This window comes from Aricia agestis, chromosome 20 (assembly GCF_905147365.1).
Source record: "Aricia agestis chromosome 20, ilAriAges1.1, whole genome shotgun sequence".
NCBI classification, from domain to species: Eukaryota; Metazoa; Arthropoda; class Insecta; order Lepidoptera; family Lycaenidae; genus Aricia; species Aricia agestis.
In genome coordinates, this window is record NC_056425.1 from 492,848 (window position 1) to 511,046 (window position 18,199).

General features: G+C 39.9%; 1 protein-coding gene across 5 annotated transcripts in view; it reads left to right on the plus strand.

Annotated features, from left to right (window-relative positions):
- The window catches only part of LOC121737128 (ran-binding protein 10), a 41,041-nt gene extending 24,044 nt beyond the window's left edge, over positions 1-16,997 (plus strand). For 2 of the 5 annotated variants that reach the window (XM_042128686.1, XM_042128688.1), the window contains 10 exons: positions 5,921-6,085; positions 7,914-8,307; positions 8,752-8,864; positions 9,450-9,601; positions 9,843-9,951; positions 10,301-10,369; positions 12,747-12,818; positions 15,946-16,058; positions 16,534-16,645; positions 16,861-16,997. In XM_042128686.1, the coding sequence (XP_041984620.1) occupies positions 5,921-6,085; positions 7,914-8,307; positions 8,752-8,864; positions 9,450-9,601; positions 9,843-9,951; positions 10,301-10,369; positions 12,747-12,818; positions 15,946-16,058; positions 16,534-16,645; positions 16,861-16,994 (1,433 nt within the window). In that variant the 3' untranslated portion in view covers positions 16,995-16,997. The remainder of the gene's footprint in view (positions 1-5,920; positions 6,086-7,913; positions 8,308-8,751; positions 8,865-9,449; positions 9,602-9,842; positions 9,952-10,300; positions 10,370-12,746; positions 12,819-15,945; positions 16,059-16,533; positions 16,646-16,860) is intronic. The other 3 variants (XM_042128687.1, XM_042128690.1, XM_042128689.1) reach the window with 2 other exon arrangements.
- Positions 16,998-18,199: the final 1,202 nt, after the last annotated feature.

Here is an 18,199-nt window from a genome sequence, read left to right on the forward strand (position 1 = left end):
AAAACCCAGGCAATAGATCACGAATAATATTAACTTGATATAACCCCACCAAATACCGGAGTAGCTCTAATAGTGCTTTGTTGTAGCATTTGCATTATTAACTGCAAACGTAATGTCCTTTTTGTAGAGTCGATAAACCCGGTAATTGCATCGCGTGAGGCTTAGGTCCCACTCGCTGACTTCCCTTAATCTGCCCTTTTAATGGATTAATGGGCGTTAAAAACGCGTTATAAGCAAGTTAAGAAGCCTAGGCTGAGTAGAAAATTGAGTTGAGAGATCCTATTTCCAGAAAGGAATGTTTCTTATTGCGCAAACTTTATTAAAACCTTATTAAAGCTGTGGTGAACTAATTAGCAAATAGGCCAAATACTGAATCGCGCTATCAATGTTTTCTCGTAACGTATTTTTTGTACTTCAATTGACAACTTCGGCCTGTTCGAATTTCCGTAATACTCTTGTGGCGGTACCCACAATTCGCCTAACATTCCTGCATCGCGCTATCGAAGTTTCGGAGAACGGCAAGATATATACAACGTCTGAAATGACGTCAGTGGGCTTCGGCCTGACCGAGCATGCTATCTCTCTCGGTCGGAAGATCTTCCTTTTCGGCCGCCACTAACAACTTTAAACTCTCTATGACATTATAAGTCTACGAAATTTCGTGGGAACTCTACAATTTCCGCACAAAAGAGTAGTCGATATCTTTTTCCGTGGTCTAAACTTTAACCTACTCAGAGCTAAAACACATGAATGTGTGTTGCTTATCTAGGCACTACCCATTCCCTAGGCCCTAGATCAGGGGTTCCCAAAGTTATTTTGTCTACCGCCCACTTTAAGAACAAATTATGTTTTAGCGCCCCCCTTGTTTCAATTTAAAATGCACCCAGATGAAATAAATCACCCCCCAAGCCTCTACACAATGCCCTCATTTTTTTCTGGGACCACACCCTTGAGACCTTCAGCGCCCACAAGGGGCGTTATCGCCAACTTTGGAAAAGACTGCCCTAGACCTTCCTCCGGCCCTCAAATTTCCTTAGGTTTGCATCTAGAGGTACTAAATCGATAGTAGATAAGCAAAACACGCTTCGGTTCGCTTCTGAAGATACTCTATCGCAGTGTTTTTCAATCTGTGGGTCGCTACCCCTAGGGGGTCGCTGACAGACAGAAAAAGCTGACGTATGATAGATAAATATACCAAACTAGAAAAAAAATCATTACCTAACTAAGGTAGCCTTTTAATAAAAGTATTTCTTTGGCTTTCTATGACACGAGGGGGTCGCCAGTATATTTCAATCCGTAAAGGGGTCAAAAGATTGAAAAACACTGCTCTATCGATAGTCGATAAGTAAAACACGCTTCTGTTAGCTTCTTAAGATATTGTATCGAGTTATCGACAGTCGATAAGTGTCAGGACATCCCTAAGTTCAGGTGGAGCGGCCGTTGCACCGGCAAGTGCGGTTCTAATTCTGTCCCGCGGCTGCGCTCCTTTACTGGGTCATTTGTGTTTACTAGCTGATGGCTTTAGTCGACGTCCAAAAAAGGAGGTTCTATGTTCAGCAGTGGACAGTGGCAGTATTCCGAGTATAGAATATATTTGTTACTTTGTCTTTTCTTTCTTTGATACTCTTCTCTAGATAGAGTTATTAATTAATTTGTTTGATGTAATGTGAATTATTGAAAGAATTCAACGTAAAAATGAAAAGCAATAATACAACAATGGATGATTTCTCAGTGATTAAATCTATTTAGATTTTCTACCCAAAAAGCCTAATACTCACGGAATTTACTTCATTACTTATGAAATGCCCAGACGAAATGCCACACCCCCCTCACATACGATTCGTTATATAAAAAATAATGGGTAAAGTATATCTAGCGCTTGACTTTAGCCCTAACCTAGACTCTAGAGGATTCATACTTACAACACTGTATATGACTTGAATTGACTTGCCTTGTGGCTATAGATAGATATATAGATATATAGGCTATAGATGGTGTAGTTATTCAGGGTGTTGCACATGTCTTATCACTTGTTTACTTTGTGAGTGCAGTACGCTGTACGGCGCTTCCAAAGTAGCGGCTTCTGTGCTGTAGCACTCTACCTATATTATATTATGTGATATTGCATTCTACGTAGTAACAAACAATTTCATCAGATGTTCCCCTTCCTTTGAATTCTCAAGTAAAATTTATCTCTGTTTTGAAGCAGACTTACGGCCGTTCCCAATATTTGATCTATCTCTGGTTTTGCCCTACTAGAGATAGGAATTGCTCACAATTGACATAAAATATATGTCTCTAATGTCTAATGTGAGCTATTCCTATCTCTAGTAAGGCAAAACCAGAGATAGATCAAATATTGGGAACGGCCGTTACTGCATCTGTGCAAAAAAATCCAAAATAACAATTTGACTCCATAAACAGTTTGAATATGTATATCTATTTCTACTAATCATTTTGAATATCGAACTACGCGATGTATTTAAGGGTTTTAAGGGTTTTTGACAGAATTTTAAGTTTTTAACCGACTTCCAAAAAGGAGGAGGTTATATATTCGGCTGTGGATATATATTTTTAATAGCGTTGTAGAACTTTTCGACGGTAGCCAAGCACGAATGAATGAAACTCTCAAAAAAATATCTCCTAAACCAGGCAGTCAAAAAAAAAAAACTACAGTCTACCCGTATTTACTGAAGAAGTATGCATGATGCATCTTACAGAAAGCGCTGTTTTGTTAGTCAATAGAAGTCTATACAAAGTTCTTCGTAGTTGAGTTTTGTGCCAACATAACTAAAATTCTTTCAATGAGTTCTCTGGAGTTTCATGCAGCTTTCTATCTTTGAGAAATTGTTCTAGCTTAGTATGACCAATTGACAAGAGAAATGGTTGCTTTCTACGGAAATATTATATAGACATAATGACAGCGATCAAGGAAATCGGTCAGGTTCTATGTGTTGTCTTTCTCTACGTGTTGAGCGATTAGCTATCCATAGGTCACCAATCACCATAGAACAATCAACTCATCAACAAGCAACAAAAATCAACTACATTGTTGATGTTTATGATTCATGCGTCAGACGCGCTTGATCAGACTTTAGAGCTCAGGGTCGTCCACCCTTCCCACTGTGTTACGTTTGTAAAGGAAGAGAGCCAATTGTGTACTGCGCACACACTTGGGCACTATAAATTCTGCCTATCTAGCCTGGTTACAAAGAAACCGGCCACCGTCATTGCGACCAGTGTGGGATGGCCGGCAACGCATCTGCAGCTCTTCTGATGTTGCAAGTGTCCCTGGGCGACGGTAGTTGCTTTAGTTATAAGTGGATTATAATTATTCGAAGGCAAGTGTTGTGGTCGCGTCACGCGTGGTACGATGTATCTGCGCAGTTTTCGCTTGTGAGTTGTGTGTAAACAACGTAAACACGGGGGCGTCGACCTGCGCCAGAGACCGATGTACAGTTACCGATGTACGGTAGTGACGGGTGGGGCCATTTTGAACCCTGTTATAAAGGGCTAAGGTCGGATTTTGATACCGCTCGATGTCATTGACTGTACCGTGTTCGTAATTGTTTTGCCCCTGTGGGACTTTATGTGGATGACATAAGGATCAATACTTCCAGGCACACTCGTGTCTTTCTTTTTTACCCGACTGTGCAGGGTAATGTTTTCTTACAAAGTAAGTATATTTTGAGTTTTGAGGAAACGACGTCTTTAGTTTAAATAGAGAATTGAAAAGAGAGCCCATAATGTAGAGCCACAGTGGAGAACTCTACTTTACGAACGAGCAAGGCTAAAATGGTCACATTTAGCAATTCCTCTCAATCAATTCAGCAAATGAATTGTCAAAACTGTCAAACTGACAAATGTCAAATCAGTACAAAAATACAGAAATGAATTGCAAGCAGAGTTGCATTTTGCGATTTTAGAAAAATGAATTATATTATGATTCATATCATGATTCTTCAAAGCGACCATTTTAGCCCCGAAGTAATATCTAAACTTTAAATTAAAATATCACAAAGTTAAATGTTACGTTTTAAAATATGAGTCATATTTGCGGTACTAAAATTGTACTGAAATGGATATAACTTGCAAGGGCGTTGACCCCGTTATATCTTTCGCAAAAAATAAAGTTCTCAACAACAAACTAATTAAAATATCTATATTTATATTAGGGAAGCAGTGAAACGATGTTCACTGGGGCATCTAGTCTAGTATTGAATAAATATCCATGACCTAAGAACATTGAACACTTTTTTTGTCGGCGATATTCGACCATAAGCATTTTAACAAATCGAATCACTGTAAGAGAAGTTTTTAACTACTTATAATAACTCGTAACGGGAGAATTCAATAGAGCTATGTAGGTCGTAGGGCGAGGCGATCGTGGCCTCGGGCGTACACCGGAACAGCGGGCTATTCTCATCACTCGAATATTATCGCTTCAAGCGCAGGCAGTGTCACTCGCACGCACACGAGTGCTAAGTCAAAACGCATTAGCCAGTTTTGTTAGTTTTGTTAGCGAAGTAAGAATTTGACATAGGGCATCGCTAAGGCTGGTCACATACGCACGTTTTCGTGTGTTTACACCATTTAAATAAAATAATAAATAAAATAAAATTTATTTTTCACACAACTTAACATAGTAGGTATTTAACCTATTAAATTAGAGTGTGAACTGGAGCCTAAGCTAGGATACCCTGTGTTTCAGGTCATTTGAAATTCCGTGTGACTTAAACGTTCTTAAAGTAAATCCCCTTAATGTGTATTCTACTGATTCCATGCATTCGGATTTCCGAATACGGGAAACGAATTCGAAAATTGACTACGGATAACGTGTGTATGTATGTGGCCATGACACTTACGATGTGTATGTCAAATCCCATAGATTTTTGACTACGCTATCGATAATGCCGGATGCCGACTAGGCGTCATGTTATCGCGTGTGTGTTAAAGGGATCGAAGGGACATTAGAGGTATGAAAATAGAGGCCCTGATTGAGAGATCTCGGATGGAGATGAGCTTAATTACGTGTCATACTATTGCACCGCTTGTTATGCATGTGTAGATAATGTAGAGATCTGTAGCCCTAGAACGGCCACCAGTAGAAATGCGAAAGTATATTCACACTGTGGAGATAAACTAAAGGTGCCGTTCCGATCTTTACCGCGGCCAATCGCGACCGACAAAAATTCAATTAAAATGCCACTTTATGACAGACTATAGTTGAAGTCATAGAGTAGGATATTATTTGAATTTTTAGGACTGTCATACAGTGACATTTTAATTGAATTTTTGTCGGTCGCGATTGGCCGCGGTAAAGATCGGAACGGCACCTTTAGTTTATCTCCACAGTTTGTCTATACTTTCGCATTTCTACTGGTGGCCGTGCTAGGGCTACTGTGACCTTTAAATGAGGTCTTACAGCAGTATTTCTTTAGGAATTCTTATAAATGATGCTATAAGACTTCGTAGTAAGGCCCTGTACTTTGATTCTACTATTTTCATTCAATATTGATGCAGCGTCGTGCCTTGTTCGATCAAGCTAAATAATATACTTATGGCGGGATAGTTGTATCAAATTGTAGACTCGTACTCTAGGTCATAGTAGTTATAGTGGTGTTAACTGTTATCCCTTCCTTTCCTTCACCTTTGAAACGTGTAACTGTATCTACGTCTATAATCCTCTATCTGTTTCGTGATTCATGCAGTTTTACAACACGGAGAAATTAAGTTGGCACATCATCCATAAAGTTTCCTCACAAGGAGGTGCCTATTTAACTTCTGCATGTTATACCCGAAAGTAGACAATATTTTTAAGACAGAATGACTTCTTTATCAACCCGTATGTTGTTTCGTTTCAAAACTTTGTGATATTCAAATAAAACACGTTTTTAACGCTCCCCCCCTCAATTTGCAGGTCACGGCAAAACGCACAAGGACGCAGCGAGCGTGCGCGCGACGCACCCCATCCCTGCTGCGTGCGGGCTGTACTACTTCGAAGTGCGCATCGTCAGCAAGGGACGTGATGGTTACATGGGCATAGGCCTGTCCGCCCACGGCGTTAACATGAACCGCCTGCCAGGTACCACTCTAAACTTGTATGCTCTTATGATTGCTGCTATAGTTACGTCTAGGTTATAGCAGATGTAGATTTAGAGAAGCCAAACGATTTGTCCGACTAGTATATGGGTGCGAGAGAGTATCAACTGATTCACGGGCTGGGCTGATTGTATGTCTCTAAACTAAGCTACCTGTCTACTCACTGATAGACACTATTACGTAAATAGATACCATCAAGTCAATGGAAAGTCTAGGCCTAAATACGAGGGCTGCTATTTATGTATCCAGAACTGGCCACTTACAAGAACAATATTTAAAAAGTAATTACAACATTTGAAAATAGAACTCTTTGGTTGAAGAATACATTTTGTTTCATGTGACTGTCAATTATTTTTCCATTGTGGCGTCATTTTGAAAATTGCGTGTCTTCATTTGCCATGGATTTAACGCGTGAACATTTTCGTGCAATGATTTACTACGATTTTCGGCGTGGGCTAAATCAACAACAGTGCTTTATTCAACTCACCGCAACTTTTGGAGATGAAGCACCATCAAAAACCACTGTTTATCACTGGTACAGTGAGTTTAATCGTGGGAGGTCTATGCTCACGGATGAAAATAAAGAAGGTCGCCCAAAAACAGCTGTTGTCCCACAAAATATGGATGCTGTGCGGGAACTAATAATGCGTGATCGTCATGTTACATATCGCGAGATAGAGGCGTCCTTAGGCATAAGTATGACGAGCATACATAAGATATTACACGAACATTTGGCTGTAAAAAAAATATGTTCGCGTTGGATTCCGCACAACTTGACAATCGATCAAAAACGGGCTCGTGTCGATTGGTGCAAAAAAATGATAAAAAAATACAACCGTGGTACGTCAAAAGCCGTTTATAATATCTACACAGGTGATGAATCTTGGATCTATGCATATGACCCCGAAACTAAACAACAGTCAACGGTGTGGGTGTTCCAAGATGAGCCGAAACCAACAAAAGTTACTCGTGCAAAAAGTACTTTGAAGCAAATGGTCGCCTGTTTTTTTGGAATTAATGGACATGTGGCTACAGTGCCATTAGAGAATCGTAAAACGGTTAATTCTGAATGGTATACGACCATTTGTTTACCAGAAGTCTTTGAAGAAATAAGAAAGGACAACCGACAACGCAGAATCATATTACATCACGACAATGCTAGCTGTCACACCTCAGCTGAAACAACTCAGTTTTTGGAGGGTCAAAAGATCGAATTGACTGGTCATCCGCCGTACAGCCCTGATTTGGCACCTAACGATTTCTTTTTATTTCCATACGCGAAGAACAAATTACGTGGTCAACGTTTTTCGAGCCGCGAAGAGGCTGTTGATGCGTTCAAAATGCACGTTTTGGAGATACCTCAATCAGAATGGAAAAAGTGCTATGAAAATTGGTTCCAGCGTATGCAAAAGTGTGTCGATCATCGCGGCGAATATTTTGAAAAGCAATAAAACCATATTAAATGATATATGTTTGTTTCTTTTTTTAATTCCGGATATATAAATAGCAGCCCTCGTAAGACTAAAATAAATGGAATATAAAAATGTTTCTAACGCAACCGTAGAACCTAGACTAGTCAATAGTCATATAATTATATTTATTTCTTGCTGTACAATAACATTAACGTTTGCTTCAAGCGGAGTTCCGTGGAGACTAACTGCGCCCCCGAAGACCCTCTGGTAGTTTTGTGTTAGATGAAGAGTAGCGTACTAACCATACTTTATTGCAGATCGTATACCAGGTATATTGTATGTGGTAGCGTAGCCTGTCGTAGCTAGCCGCCCGGTGAATGATATGAAACAATATCACAGGTCGTCTCGATGTTGTAGGCTGGGACAAGCACTCGTACGGGTACCACGGCGACGACGGGCACTCCTTCTGCTCGTCGGGCACCGGCCAGCCCTACGGCCCGACCTTCACAACGGGCGACGTCATCGGCTGCGGCGTCAACCTCGTCGACAACACCTGCTTCTACACCAAGAACGGCCATCACCTCGGCGTGGCCTTCCGCGGGTTGCCGCCCAACCTGTATCCCACCGTGGGACTCCAGACGCCGGGGGAGGTGGTGGATGCGAACTTCGGCCAGCAGCCGTTCGTGTTTGATATCGAAGATATGCTGAGGGAACTGCGCGCCCGCACCAGACTCGCGATTGACGAGTTTCCGCTGCCCGATGAGCAGGGACAGTGGCAGCAGGTGCTGCACAGGTGAGAATACTGTAGAATACAGGAAAGAGAGAAGGCAGGAGAGATGAGAGGAAAGAGAGAGGAAGGTAAGAACCACATTGATCCATCTGGAGACTTGTGATGAAATTTCGCACCCGGGAACCAGGTAAGAGATTTTTAAAAGATGTCAATGCCTTAAAAAACTTCAGCGACGTATAGTAATTAAGCAAAAGGCAAGCTAAAAAGGTAAGGGCAGTTTCCAATGGTAAGATAAATATAAAATATACATATAAGCGTAAGCGACTGCGACTTAATGTATGGATCATATTTTTCTATTCTATCTGTGTTTAATATCATTGTCTTTGCATGTCTGTGTGTAACATTTCATACAGTCTTTTTCATCTGTACTCCATTGTGACATCAGTATCTAGTTCTGAAATCTTTTATCCATAAAACTATAATAAATATGATGTGTTTTATAAACAGAATGGTGTCAACATACCTGGTACACCACGGCTACTGCAGCACCGCCCAGGCGTTCTCCCGCGCCACCGGACAGCCCATAGATGAAGACATAGCTTCCATCAAGAATAGACAGAGTGAGTTAGAGATAAATATACTCCTAACTTGTACAAGGCTGCTGTCTTTAACGACAACATCGGACAGAGACGTAGTTGTGGGTTTGTGTTAGGTCTAAGACACAGATTACTGTGTTGTTACTATGCAAGTAAAAGTGAATAAAATATAACCTTATTACATTTCATTGACCAATAATAATGCATAGTAATGGCATTACTATTGTTGATAAAACAGTAACGCTTATCACCATGCACCAGATCTTATAAGTATGCAACGAATTCTATAGAGATTTGATTTGTAATAAAGTCATTTAAGACGAAGGATTTGCATACGGTTGTTTTTGCTATAAATCACTCTTAAATCCGCCGTTTCAGAGAGTGAAGTCAATGAACTTGTATAAAAAGACAATGATGTCTACAAAATAAATGTCTCGATCAACCGAAGCCTTAAGGTCTAGTCGGAGCTGAGACACGTAATTTTCTCCATACAAAGGGCTTTACGTAGACAAAAGATAAAAATCTATAAAAAATACGTTTAGTCTAAATGCAACTTTGAGGCTTGTCCTTCTCAGTCATTAACCTAACTCCCAGCTGATGTATCCCCAGGGATATCGCGGCTGGTGCTGGCGGGGCGCGTGGGCGAGGCGCTGGAGGCGGCGCGGCGGCTGTACCCCGGCCTGCTGGACGCCGACCCCGACCTGCTGTTCCTGCTCAAGTGCCGCCAGTTCGTCGAGATGGTCAACGGCACCGACCAGCCCGTGAGTTGACGCGACACTGTTATGCTAAGTACTCACATACGATATTACTCGATAGTTTTACTCCAAATCAAGCAAAAATTACCGCGTAGACCGCAAAACTCACAGCTCGAAGGCTAGCATCGAGCCACAAGCAAAGAGACAAAGTAGCGATAGTTAGCGAACTATACGAATTTCTACTTGCTCTGCTATCGAACTAGTATCTCTAACTTGTACGCCTTTATAGGAACCGTACATGTTTCAGGCGGAGCACGAGAACAACGGCATGGCGACGTCCGTGATCTCTCACACGAGCCGCCCGCCCGCCGCCAACACTGCCACACCCACACCCACACCCGCTATACACACCAACGGTCAGTTAACCTCAAGCAAAGAGATAAATTATGTCTAAAAACCTGCCAAATATGTTAAATAAACTTCAGTTGCGTGACGTCAACAGCTAAATTTTAATAAAAATAAAAGGCTTACTACAATAATTGGCGAATATGAAAGCTAATCGTTATTAGACTTTACATGAATAAGGTCGTAACGTGAATAAACTGCAATGTTACTTTAATAATTCAGAATTAAATGGTATATTTTAAATCGAAAATCCATAAAAGATGATGAACGACAAAGTATGTATACTATATACTTCACAAGAACTTATATGTAATCCTTGTTAATCAGTTAAAATTAATGCCAGTTTAACAATAATTCCAGGTGTGTCGAGTAACGAGACTAAAGAGGATAGCGGCGACGTCGACATGCCCGCAGCGAACGGCACGCACGGTACGTACACGCATCGTGCGTCGCGCACGTAATTTGCGTACAAGTTACATAACCTTACTTTTTTAAGCCTCCGTTTAGAGATGAAAATTATGGTTTTAGACCTTTGGTTAAAAACCTGGAGGTTATAAATAAGTGTAAAATATTACGTTATGAAGCTGCTAGAAACTTCACTGAAGAAACTTAAAATTCTTAAAAGAACACCCAAAAGTATATGAAAAACACATAAACATAATTTATGTATAATGCTGAAAGTATAATATATTTATTTACATCAGCAGTATATTTACAAGTCTATATTTAAGTAGTTATAAGTACTTATAAGAATAAAATGTGTTTATTTTTGAGTTGCACATCATAACACGTTCACTATTATTTTATCACCGACAATATTTATTTATCCATTGTTATATATTATTTGCCCGTCGCTTTTTAGTTATGCACCTATACTGTGTTCAGATCCGATGTTTTTAAAAGACTTGTTATTAAATAGTGAAGTTAACTTAAGTCGCAAAGCACTTAGAAACGTTCGTATATTGGTCCCTACCTACTTTTCTCTTTTACTGAGATTAGTAGAGATGGGTCATTGTACGAATTTCCACATGCTCTTTGACCAGACTCAATTTAGTTGTCACGCATCTACGGTCGCAGAAAGTAAATAAAACTATGACATAATTATTCGATCTGAACATAATATAAATGTTATAAATATTTTATAACAACATACTGTACCATCCCATTCCAATAGCTTATTAATATTGTTGTCTCTTTCTATCGCTGATACGTTAAAGTGAGAAAAAATGATGTCGTTATATTCTCGCTCGACGTGGTTTCGGTTGATCATATTAACAAAATGATTTTATGACAAGACTATCAAAGTTAGTGCTAAATTTGGCTACTTTTTTCTGTACAATTTTCGTATTAAGTATTTATTATATTTAGTTAAACATAAGGGAAATATATTTTTGTCATCCAGAAAAAAAGTAAACCTAAAATAGTAGCCGCAATTTGTATAGTTCAGTAGACACTTTTGTAAGTAGTGTTTACACTCTTGGTAAACGGTATGCATATAGATTGAAAACCAGCGAAAAAAAATCCTGGAAAATTGTTCTCAAGAAAATTGGCAAAGTATTGGCAAATATTTTTAGCTATTCAGCTTATATGCAAACTAATAGACATTGGTGTATGATCAAATTTGTATATTGATGCGTTCTTAAATTATACGCTTGCATGCGCATGACGTTACAATATTATGAAAGTTATTATTGAATTGACAAGCTAAATATTTTATACATGTCTATAAAATATTTATGTAAAATAAAATGCCAGCGAGAATTGCTTAGCTTATGTTAAGTCTTGTTTTAATAAAATTAGGATTCTGGGGTTTTCAAAACTTGAATCCTGTCTACTATATAATGTAAAATGTTGTCATTACATTTATCTTAAAAGCGTAAAACCCCCTAAGTTTTACGCTTTTTAAGATAAATGTAATGACAACATTTTACATTATATAGTAGACAGAATTCAAGTTTTGAAAACCCCAGAATCCTAATTTTATTAAAACAAGACTTAACATACTATCATAGTGGTTTTAGGTGTTTTATGGAATCCTAAAATAAGTTACCACTTAAATTATCTGTCAGGAGTATATTAAAATCTATAAGGATCTATTAAGACGTTTAATCATACACTCAGTTCTGCCTATCGGTAGGGTGCATGGCTTTCACATCAGTCAGTCGACACCTAGTCGCATACTAACGCTTCTTATTATTATTTACGCCGGGTTAAGCTTGGGTTAAAATGTCAGAAATGGAGGATACAAACCAGGGGTCCTTTACAAATGTTGTGGACTGTTTGTTTTGTTTCTGATATTTTCTGTGTTATACGATTCGTTACTACCGCGGTGCTGTAGTGTTAGTCTGGATGTCGTATTAAAAATATGATTGTCACTTGCCGTCGAAGTGTTTCGACTGTTATCTCCAGAATTCGTCGCAATTCGAATAATAAATGTATGAAATTACTAACCAACAAAAGCATTGTGAACACCGCGTTTGTAGCGAGTATTGGGTTACTGCATGTAGATTAGCGGGCAGAAAGCGATAGGCGATGGGGGTGGGTAATATTCCATTAGCGTTGGGCAGTGGGCAACTAACGAGCAATGGGCAGGGCACTAACACAGTGGGCACGGCAGTAACACATTGGGTGATATGCAAAATGATATGGGTTGTATTCCATTTGCACCGGGACGTAAGCAGGGTATTAACACAATTTGGCGGGGCAGTGACACAAATGAGCAGGGTAGCAACACAACGGGCAGGGTAACAACACAACGGGCAGGGTAGCAACACAATGGGCAGGGCAGTAACGCAGTCGGTTGTAGGTGAGCTGCCGCTGGTGAAGGGCATGCCCGGCGTGACGGCCAGCGTCGCCGCGCTCCTGCCGCGCCGCGCCGGTGCGTACCGCTCGTGACCAGACCGCTTGAGTCCGTAATGAGTCTGCTTGAATCCATATTGAGTCCGCTTGAGTCTGTCATAAGTCTGCTTGAGTCCGCTTAAATTCATATGAGTATGCTGTCATTTCCATTGGCTCCACGTTTATCCGTCGCTCCGCTGCTATCCGTTATGAGTGTTTGAGTCCATATGAGTCCATAACATTCCAATTTTTACTACTTTCCATTGTTCTGGTTCCTTCAGTTTTTTCGGTTCTTTCGTGTCCTATGTTGTCCTGAATTGAGGTGTGCGAATTGAGCGCTTGAGATTGTAATGCGTATGATTGTATCCATACTGACACTTTTGCTTCTGATCTTCTAAACCTTCACCCTGCACCGACTTTATCACGTCTTATTTGTCAGTGTTTGCGTCCTTTATTGGCTAAACGAAATCTTATTTGTGAGCACCAACTCGCACCACATCATTTGAACTTCTAGGTCTTAAAAGATCAATCAGGGGATCTAACTCAAAATAACGTGGAGTGTGAACATAAGGATCTAAAACAGCGCAACGCGTCGCCCTCCAATTTCACCATCTGTCCGCCGTTTCGCCAAAACATCGCTTCCGATGATGCAACTTATCAATGTGGCATATCATAATATTATGATACACCAAAGCAAAGCAAATAAACAATGTGGCTAATACAAATTCAGACCACCAACGACCGCTGTACTGTACCATCTCATTATTGTACCTGCATTCTACTGTACTATCTTATAATTGTACCTGCATTCTAAGCAAATAAACGATCTATCTATATCGATCTATCTATCTATATCTATCTATCTACCGTCAAAGTTTCAAATCAAACGGCTTATGATTTAGATTCCCTGATTGTGATACATTATACAAACCTTCATTGAGAAAATCGTTCTGCACGTCATGTTAACTTGCATTTTGCTCCATATTTTGTTTTACGTAAAATATTGAGTTTTCTAATCTTGTGTTTTAATTAATTTTAGACAGTGATGTTTTGTATTTAAATCATCATATTGTGCTTGTATAATTTTATTCACCGTATAACAGACTATTTATTTCCGTTTCTATGCCTGCCTTTATAGTTATTCTTATCCATTTGCGCCGGTCCGTGCTAAAGTTGTTATCTCTTTCTTTTTTATAGGAATTATATATAATGAAAGAGAAGGAATTATATTTTATTCTGATAATTTAGTAATAGAGATGACTAGCGCAAGTGGGCATTTTATGATTGTATTTCTTAAGTAAAATTTAGCATCAAACTTCAAAGTAAAGGTAAGATAAGTAGCACATAGCTCACGCGGCTTTCAACATGTGTAAGTTATAACTTATGAGTTTTTGCATGCTGGGAGTTAGCCCATATTATATTTGTGATAGATTGCAATGGGATGGTGTACAAAGTTGATTATATAAGGCCCTAAACAGTGTAGTCATGTAAATATGTATTTTGTAAAATTATATTTTAATTTATCTATTTATTTATATTTTATAAACTAAAATATTGGTTATAGATTGCCTTATTTTATAAACTGTATTTACTAACGCTCTTATCTGCTTTATCATATTCTTATAACATTTCATATTATTATGTTTGTGATTAGACATCTTTAAAATAATTTAAAAATAATTTAAAATCTAATAGAATCTAAAATAATAAGCTATCCATACAATCATTAAATCATGGTTGTAATAATATATGAAACCAAAAAGCAACAGCACATTTTCTAGTCCACATAATAAACGGTAATAAAATACCTGTGTTAAGTGTGTTTGTTGTTAATAAGATAAAATATTAGCAGTGATCAGTTTTCTTTTCATATTCACTTTTTCAATCCGGTTTAGTTTAACTAAATTACGTATACTTTTATACATTTACTCTTCTTTCTCTTTCACTCGCGTAAATGCACGCAATATGAACGCGAGGGCAATATTATATTCGTGCGATTGACAGACACAACCAGTGATGGGTTGATGTAAAAAATTTTACGTCATTCACAACATAATATTTTACTTCAGCTATTTTCAATACACTTTAAAATATGTTGTTTGAACTATCAGCACAAATTTCTTGTTACAGAAATTAGCTTGAAGGTTTATTTCATAGATGACGTTCAAAAATAATTATCACAAAACCATTTGCACACAGTCGTATCATTTACATGAACTGACAATGAACTGTTCATGAATTAAAATCTACCTATTGTCAAATACTTCATTGATATGCTAATGCTTAAAAGCATTAGCATATCAATGAAGTATTATATAAGTATATTTCATACGTGGGAGAGCCATGCTTCGGCACGAATGGGCCGGCTCGACCGGAGAAATACCACGTTCTCACAGAAAACCGGCGTGAAACAGCGCTTGTGCTGTGTTTCGCCGGGTGAGTGAGTTTACCGGAGGCCCAATCCCCTACCCGATTCCCTTCCCTTCTCTACTCTCTCCTATTCCCTTCCTTTTCCTTCCTTACCCTCCCCTATTACCCTGTTCCCTCTTAAAAGGCCGGCAACGCACTTGCAGCCCTTGATGCTGCGAGTGTCCATGGGCGACGGAAGTTGCTTTCCATCAGGTGACCCGTTTGCTCGTTTGCCCCCTTATCACATTTTAAAAAAAAAGCACTTTTGTCTACACCACCTACCACAATTATTGAAAAACTTGTGTGCACAAAATGTTTTCTAACCTTGTGAGATTCTTTGTCGATTTGTAAGTTATGCCTAACAGCCAGAGTAAGTGCAATTTAAAGTTCAATCTCATTTATGAAATTAAAACAAAGAAAAATATGATAATAGCCTCTAACGATTAAAGTTTTTGTCCATCAATTTACAGTCAAAAATATTACAGGTAGAGGTTCTTTTTTCAAAATATGAGTACGTTTAAAAGAAACGAAAATAAGTTTGTATGGACGTGTATCGATGGTACCATCGAGGAAATTGATTCCTAGGCAGTTGAGTGTTGACGGACCTACGTCACGTGGTCGGCTCATGTCAATTCAATGTTAGCTGTGATCGGTCGGATGGGTTTGACTTAACGCGACCAAATTACTTAGGTCTGCCAACTGCCTAGGAATCAACTTCACTTATAGCATTTGTGTACACGTATATCTATATTATGTAGATGGTGAGAGCGGTTCCCGGACGTCTGTGGAGCGCATGCTCGCGTTCGGCCGCGAGTTGTACGCCATGAGCCAGAAGCTGCAGCAGGACCACGTGCACAAGTCCATGCTGGAAGTGAGTGTATTTATTTTATTTAAAAAACTTTATGCACATAAAAAGTACAAAGGTGGACTTAATGCCTAATGGCATTAAGTCCACCTTTGGGCGATATAGGAACAAAATTGACAAAATTGTGTAGGTGCCAGTCAAGTTACAAAAAAGGAAAAAAAAGGAAAACTTATACTTAACTTATCAAATAAATTATACTTATCAGTACATACTTTTTTCAGATAGAAATGATAAAGCAGGGGAAAGGCTTCCTCGGTTCGGGGAATCTTTACTCCGAACTTGAGCCAGTCTGAAATGACATAAATTATCTATACTTAGACAGTTTGCCTTGTAAATAAATATGAGTTGACCTGGTGGATTAATTTTGCGACACTTACCACCAAGCAAAGTTGTGTGTCCATGGGTTCTTTCGTTTCAAAAAGCTGTCAATGTCGCAAACTTAAATACCCTCACTGACCGATTTCCACTTGGGTCGTTTCAGGACGCGTTCAGCCTGCTGGCGTACAGCAACCCGTGGGACAGCCCGGTGGGCTGGCAGCTGGAGCCCGTGCGCCGCGAGGCCGTCTGCGAGGCGCTCAACTCCGCCATACTCGGTGCGTTTACATCTGTGTTACAGCTGTTTATTAAAAGCTTTTTTTTATCAGTTTCACGTTTCAGCCAGTATGCAACTGTCAATATTCAACACCAGCTGTCTACGTTTCACTAGCTGCTAAATACTTAAAATAATTTTAATTACAATGTTCATTATTATAATCTATCATTTCGGGCTTGCCATAAAACTCACTAAACGGGTATTATGATATTTCAGAGTGGCAGGGCATGGGGTGGGTGTCGCCGGTGGAGGCGTGCGCGGCGCACTCGCGCGACCTGCTGCGGCGCATGGCGCGCGCGGACCTCGGCGCGTGCGCCTTCGCCGACCTGCCAGCGCTGCTGCGCCGCTGACGCCGCCGCCCGCACCCCGCGCGGCCCCCCGCCCGCACCCCCGCCCGCCCGCGCCGCCGCCGCGACGTGTGAGCGTGCGGACGCGCCCGCCGAGAGCGTACTTGTTTGCGTGCACGTCCGCCCTGAACGTACGCGCGTGCGCACCCGCCACATCAGACCGCTCGGATATTTTACATCGCTTTGGATTCTTGCTGGCTTAGTAGTGGTGATACTAGTGGCATGTAAATACAGGCTACAGAATTTCAACGAATCGATACCGGCAGTACCAGCTGCTACTGGAACAGACTGAAAATTTGCTTGTCACCCACTGTAATAGCCACTGACTTCAAAAATGTAGGCAAGGATCCAAATAATGACACTAGATACAAGGAAAGTTCGAGTATACTCTTTCCTGTCATCTGATGTGATCTGTCCCGCGGTTTATATCTCAACGCATTTATGAATTTGTACGCGGCTCGTAGCGGGCTTCGGGTATCGGGGTTGTATAGATACCGTTTAGTAGGTTATTATAGACTCTATGCCAATGTAAATAAAGATCAATTTTTATCAACAAGTTGAATCGTAACGCACATGTGATGCCTTAGGGAGTGCGCTACGTGTGGCTGGTAGGGCGCGTCGCTGATATAAATATTGTAATATATTGATTTTGAGGCTGCTCTGCGCTCCACTCGGTTACCTACTTGAAACATTACCTATCTATTCGTGAATCGAAATTGCTTATGATTTTTTAAATTGAGCGTAGCATATGGCATACGGTAACCTTGTCGGAGCGTATCCGGTGTGTCGGAGATCTTACTCGATGATTTTGATAGGTTTTATTAGTTTATAAGTTTTATACTCGGCCTCCATTCGGTCAGATGTGACGCGCGTTTGGGACATTTGATCTTCGAATTTAGTCGTGATGGACACTGACTATGCGTTGTGGATATCTCAGCGTATTTATAGATATATGATAGTATATCGGGGCGCTTATGTCGCGTCGTTCATTTGTGATAATCGTTAGGCATTTTCGTTTGTGAAAGTCATGTAACTACTATCAGCCTTATGATGCGCACGACGAAACTAGAATTATTTTTATGTCAGTAATTTTAGTTCTCATTTCGTTGAAAGCGTCTTTAGTATGTTGGAGTTGATTTTTCAATATTTCGGTGTATTTTGTTCGATGTCTTCGGGGTTAATGTTGAGTGTTGCCACACCAAAATTAG